Source organism: Ascaphus truei, chromosome 6 (genome assembly GCF_040206685.1).
Source record: "Ascaphus truei isolate aAscTru1 chromosome 6, aAscTru1.hap1, whole genome shotgun sequence".
Classification (NCBI taxonomy): Eukaryota; Metazoa; Chordata; class Amphibia; order Anura; family Ascaphidae; genus Ascaphus; species Ascaphus truei.
In genome coordinates this window covers 94,295,328-94,301,848 of record NC_134488.1, presented here as the reverse complement: position 1 = coordinate 94,301,848, position 6,521 = coordinate 94,295,328, and the positions used below count along the sequence as shown (strand labels likewise).

At 48.6% G+C, this 6,521-nt stretch overlaps 1 protein-coding gene across 1 annotated transcript; it reads right to left on the bottom strand.

Moving 5' to 3' along the window:
- Positions 1–579: 579 nt before the first annotated feature.
- Positions 580–5,479, bottom strand: LOC142498126 (protein NYNRIN-like). The gene is made up of 3 exons (XM_075606633.1): positions 5,375–5,479; positions 5,000–5,067; positions 580–4,264 (listed from the first exon to the last, which is right to left on the bottom strand). The coding sequence occupies exons 1-3, from the start codon at positions 5,477–5,479 to the stop codon at positions 580–582; spliced, it is 3,858 nt and encodes a 1,285-aa protein (XP_075462748.1).
- Between the last annotated feature and the right edge of the window lie 1,042 nt (positions 5,480–6,521).

Here is a 6,521-nt window from a genome sequence, read left to right as displayed (position 1 = left end):
TTGGCGACACGGGTCTATTTTTGATATCTTTAAGCTCCACTTGTCCCAATTTTTTGGTGAGAGAACCCCCGTACATGCCAAGCACATATTTTCCCATATCTCCCTCGGAAGGATTTTCCAGTTGTAAATAAAAGGGTAGACAACCTTGTCGTACTTTACCTTTGCATTTGGTAGTACCCCAAACTCCTTTAGTGAGGGTTAGACGGGTGAGGAGAGATTTGCCATTCTCATCCTTTCTATCTAGTCCCCCCTTTGGCTTATACGCCCAATCATTTCCTGTGTTCCATCCTACATTTGACCAGGAGGAGCACCATTCATTCCCTGTACTGGTGACACACAGATATATTTGGGCCTGCTTATGTATAGGGGATCTTGAATCATATGAGGGATCATAATAGTAGTTAATAGGTTTAAGGGACCAGGGCTGTGCGGACAAGAGAGAGTCCTCATAAATACCACAATTTGCGACATTACAAAAATCTGTGGTGAATGTTTGTAGAGGCAGGGAAGTGTTTACCCAGAAGGTTACTGGGGCAGTTTCAACAGTACTTAAGAGCACCATAGTGAAAAGGATATACATCATGGAGCTTCAACGAGAGATTTCTTGCAGTGAGAGGCGTGGATCCAGGGTCCTTTCCCTTCAAGTTTCACTGCCGTAGGTGTTATCAGCAGGACTCGATATGGACCTTCAAATCTGGGCTCCAAACAATCGGGTCTCACGTGTTTCTTCAGATACACGCTATCCCCAGGTTGGAAGGGGTGTACTGTGTCTCCTGTGGTCTCTGGAAGAGAAGCAGATACTACAGAACGAGAGTTAGACAATTCTTGCGCAAGTGAAATCACAAATTGTACTACCTTGTCCTGACCTTTTTGTAATTCCTGACTGTCTATCTCTGGTATTCTGGGAGGGGACCCAAATAGGACTTCATATGGGGTAAGCCCATGCTTGGCCTGGGGCGTGTGTCTGACATGATATAACGCTATAGGCAATAGATCTGGCCAGGGGAGGGGGTGATCTTGACTCATCTTAAGTAGTTTGGTTTTCAGTGTGCCGTTCATCCTTTCCACCTTTCCCGAACTTTGTGGGTGATAGGGAGTGTGGAGTCCTTGATGAGATCCCAACATAAACCATAGTTCCCCAAAAATAGAGGCTGTGAACGCCGGTCCTTGGTCACTTTCAATCACTTCAGGTATACCAAACCTGCATGCTATTTCGATAAGCATTTTCTTCGCTGTCACCTTTGCCGTCATATTCTTGACTGGGTAAGCTTCGGGCCATCCTGAAAACATATCCACTACTACCAATACATACTCGTATCCCCCGGCCGGGGGCATGTGAATATGGTCCACTTGGATTCTCTGCCATGGGTAGTCGGGTTTGGCTAAATGCTGGGTGGGTACGGTCTGTGTGCTGCTGGGATTACAGGTTTGACAAACCTGACAGGCTCGGTTGTATGCAGCCAATGTGGTACTGATCCCAGGAGCATAGTAGAATTTCCTCACATATGCTAGGGCTTGATTCTTTCCTCGGTGTGTGGCCCCATGTGCCCATGTTGCTACGGCTGGATACATCCTTCTTGGGAGACAGTATACATTGTCCTTCTTCCATAGGCCAGTTTTCTTTTCCACTGTCGCCCCATCTTTCCTCCACTGTTTCTTTTCTTCCGGTAATACCTTTGCCTGTTCCTGTTGTAGTTTAATAACTGGAGGTCGTGCTGTATTAATTTCGGGAAATTCTTCAGCTTTGATTTGTGCCTCCATTTCCTCTCGCTTCCTCTCTTGTGCCCGTGTGCTTACCATTGCTACTTCCATGGCCAGCCATCTCTCTGACACAGATCCCAAGGCAGCTTGTTTGGCGGCTTGGTCAGCTAATTGATTTCCTCTTGCTTCTGTGCTGTCTACTTTTCCATGTGCCTTGACTTTGAGAACCGCTACCTGGATAGGTAGTCCCATAGCTTCCATGAGCCCTTGGATAAGAGCGGCATGCTTCACCGGTGTTCCTGAGGAGGTTATAAATCCTCTATTTCTCCAGATGGTACCAAAATCATGGGCAATGCCAAAAGCATATCGTGAGTCTGTTCTTATATTCACCCGTTTGCCTTCTGCCATTTCTAATGCTGTTTGTAATGCGATTAGTTCTGCTTCCTGGGCCGACCTGCCTGGTGGTAATGCTTCAGCATGCAGAATCTCTTTCTCCGTGGTGACGGCAAAACCGGTATGAAATCTGCCGCTATCATCGGCATACCTTGAGCCATCTGTCCAGAGTTCTAGGTCAGCGCCTGAGATGGCAGTAGTAGACATATTCTGTGGTTCCGATGTGTCTTGCTGTAGGGTGAGTAAACAGTCATGGGGGGACATCGGTGAACTTGAGGGGTTCGGTTCTTCCATTGGTTCCTCTCCCCCCTTTGGGATATGTGGCAGAAGAGTTGCCGGGTTGATAGTGGTACATCGTTGAAAAGAAACGTAAGACGGAAGAAGCAATGAGCACTGAAGTCTCAAATGGCGTTGATGCGAGAGATGTCGAGGTAATGTCAGTGAGAGAACAGCAGCCAAGTCATGTGGAGCTTGAATAATAACATCATGTCCGAGAGTGATGTCCGCCACTTTATCCAGCAGTACTTGGGCGGAATGGGCGGCTTTGAGACAACTCGGAGAAGTACGTGCAACCGGATCCAGCCTGCAGGAGTAGTACCCGACAGGGCGCTGCTTCTCCCGATGGGACTGCGTAAGCACTCCAGAAGCATGGCCGTCTCGCTCGGACACATATAGATTGAATGGCTTGGTGTAGTCTGGAAGGCCCAATGCTGGTGCACTTGAAATAGCCTCCTTCAGGAAATTGAAACAGTGTCGATATAATTGATAGGCAACTGGGTCGGCCACATCGTCTTCCTTGGGGCCAGTTTTCAGCGCATCATATAGCGGTTGCATAAGCCTGGAAGCGTCAGGTATCCACTGTCTACAGTAGGTGATAAGTCCAAGGAATGATTGCAGTTGGCTGATTGTGGATGGATAAGAGACAGATACAATAGCTTGTTTCCTTTCATCTGTCAGATGTCTGATTCCTTGTGATATACAATGCCCCAGAAAAACGACCTTAGGGAGGCACCATTGGAGTTTTGACTTAGAGACTTTACATTGGATGGAGGACAGATGCTGTAACAGGGAGACGGAGAGTGATTCCATCTGTTGGCTGTCGATTGGGCCACATAGCAGAAGGTCATCAACATACTGGAGTAGCGTAGCTTCAGGGTGAGCTAACACCCATGGTGAAAGAGAGAGTTTCAAAGCTTGGGAAAACTGGTTAGGGCTATTCTGGGCCCCTTGGGGTATTCTTGTCCATGTCAGTTGAGCTCCTTGGAAAGTAAAAGAAAATAAAAATTGGGAGTCCTCATGAAGGGGAACACTGAAAAAAGCATTGGCCAGGTCTATAACTGTGAAGAGACTGGCCTCGGGAGGGACCCCGCTGAGAAGAGTATTTGGATTGGGGACAACAGGGGTTTCCAATATGGTTGCTGCATTGACAGCACGCAGATCCTGTACCAATCGATATTTATCAGGTTGACCTTTGACACTTTTCTTCTTGACAGGAAACAGAGGAGTATTGCAAGGTGAAGTGCAATACCTGAGCACCCCTTTCTCCAAATATGCATGAATTTGTATCTTCAAACTGGCTTCCTGTGCAGCTTTGAGAGGGTATTGCGGGATTCTTGGGTAAGGGACTCCAGGTTTCATCTGTACAACCACTGGGGGAACGGGAAGAAGCCCCACATCTTCAGGTCCCACAGACCATAAACTAGAAGAAACTTGAGGTTCAATATGGCTGGGGAAACCAGTATTTGGGTTGGATTGTTCTTGTAACAGCATCAGCGGTAAAGCTCGGATGATGCAGATATCTGGGGGGGTGTCTCCCCCTTCCGGGCGATGGAGAATAAGTTGCATGCCGCACTCATCATATAAAATATTTGCCCTTAGTCTTTGTAAAATATCGGACCCTAATAGATTTAGAGGGCAGGTGTTCGATACCAGAAATCTAGCAGCGACTTCTGAGAACGGTCCGAGAGGTACAGGAACAGTAAGGCGGCTGTTTTGCGGTTTTCCCTCTACCCCCATTGATGTCATCCAATCATCGGAAAGTTCTATAGTGGGGGGGAGCAATTTTTTGGATATAACGGACGTGGACGCCCCTGAGTCCACCAGGAAATCCATAGGGACCTCTGCTACTGTGAGAGTGACTTTCCCACAAACAGCAGTTTTGAGTGGGTACCTAAATAACCCCGTGGACACCAAAGGAAAAGCAACAGAGGAGATTCCGCGCTCAACACAGGCCTGGTCTGACAAATGAATAAGGGTATTCCAGACGACGGACCTTAATTGAGATTCGCATAATTCGGCAAAATCAGGGTCATACCGGGGACCTACGGCATGTATTATAAGGGCTATAGGCAAGTTTACCGGGGCCAGTGACAGCAATTTCTCCCGGGGGTACTTGGCCTGTGCGTGAAATGATTAGGTTGCAATCCCGCTGCATGGAGGGGCCTGCGGCAAGAGAGATACTCCGGGCCAGTCCACTCCCGTGTTGGAGTTGGGAGTTAGCAGGGTTAACTATTACATCTACCACCGCTGTGGTTATGTCCCCAGTTCCTACAGTGACAATAACTTGCTTGCCCTGTCGTGTGACAAACGGTTTGGATAGTGCCGGAAGCCACTGTTCCGGTGCCCGGGGAAGTGTGTCAGAAAGAGGTGGTCTGGTAGGAACTACTGGCGTGGGATTGATTATGAGCGGCGGAGCCCTGGGCGTAGAGGTGGGTGGTGGATTAGGGCCTGGATATAAAGGGTCAAATTCCGCTAGATTTGATGTTTCGGACTCCGACCTATTATCAGGTTGTATTGCCTGTCGCCTTTGTTGACGCGCAGCGATGGCTTCTGGGGAAGTGAGAAATTCTTGAAGCGAGGGAAAAAGAACTTGTAGTGTAGACATAGCGTCATGCGTTTCACTGACCATCGGGCCTTGCGTTCCAGCAGGCTTAGGGCCTTGCGTGTCACTAGGTCCTTTTCCTGCATCCGGGCCTTGGTAAAAGGAACCGGAAGGGGTGAGGATAGGATATAGAGGGGCGGGAGGGAGCGTCTGGGCGGGAGCGGAAGGGGCGGACTTCTCGGATAAGATGGGCGGTGGGCCGGGACGGGGCACACCACAATTATAGCAGAAACTCCGCCATTCCGGGTTTTGCATACCACAATGGTGACAGACCCACCCCTTTGGACTAGGGCGGGCGCCATCTTGGTATGGCGGCGGATATGGGGTTTCCTCAGTTTTAACAAGCTTCATATATCCATATAGGGGATCAGTATTTTCTGCTCCACCCTCCCCCCGTACTTCTTCATAACCTTCATCACACAATTTTCCCGCTACTCGGAGATGAGCCTGTGCTACCTCTAAAAGACCTTTGTCTTCCAGCATTCCCCGGGATTCGGTTATCATTTTAGACCATATGCTGGGTTGTAATCTTCCCGTAGGCGGGACTCCAGCCAGTTTATATAGATTAGTAGCATGTTTGGTATATTTCTTTCCTTCTCGAGTGCGGACTAAATCTAGTGCTGTCTGTGCCCCTGTGGGCAACACATGTTTTTTCTTAAATAAGTGCAACATCTCTGAATTCTCTGTTCGTCCCACTGATATCTCGTGGCCGGTCCTGTGTCACCGTCTCGAGGGAACCACTGTTTGGTTACCGCCCTCAGACGTTGGGTCCCTGACCCCAGACACCCGGTACCGGAGACAGAGTACTACTTCGCCGTCTCGAGGGAACCACTTTTCCAGGTTACCGCCCTCAGAGCATCAGTGCCTGTCCTGTTCCCTTATCTCGGGCTGACAGCCTGCACTCTCATTCAGGGATTTTGCAATTACTGGTCAGAAAATCAATCAGACAACCCGCAGTCTATTTCCCATTAATACCCACTCGGTCACCTAAATTCCCAACACTAATGCATTAATACACCTACATATACGACCTCCAGTCAGCCGACAAAAATCCCACTCCACTTCGGGCTCCCACTTGCGGCACTGACTAGCATATATAACATGCAATTCGTACAATTTAGCAACTTATAGGTGACCACAAGCAACTGAAGAGTATGATAGTTTTAACAGTTCTAAACAGAGCGCGACTCTAAAGATCACACCGTTGTATCACATCAACGTGAGTGAAAGACCTAAACAGATTATACTACCCAGGCAGCAACCCACCGACTTGTCATAGGCAAGATAACACACAAATTGTATGCAAGAGCTTACCTTGACAATGAGGGTGATCAGTCCTCGGTTCGGTGTGTCACGGTCTCTGCAGCAAAATCAGCGACAGGTCAGTCTCTCGTGGTGAGCCGGAGTCACGCTGCTCCCCCCTTCCACGTTGGGCGCCAAATAATGAGGTCGTGAATCTCACTATATCAGGGTCTCTCTCTTCAGTCACTTGCTCCAAATTCAGTCATGCATGCGCTAGCTCACTAAGAAAGACTCTGACACAAGG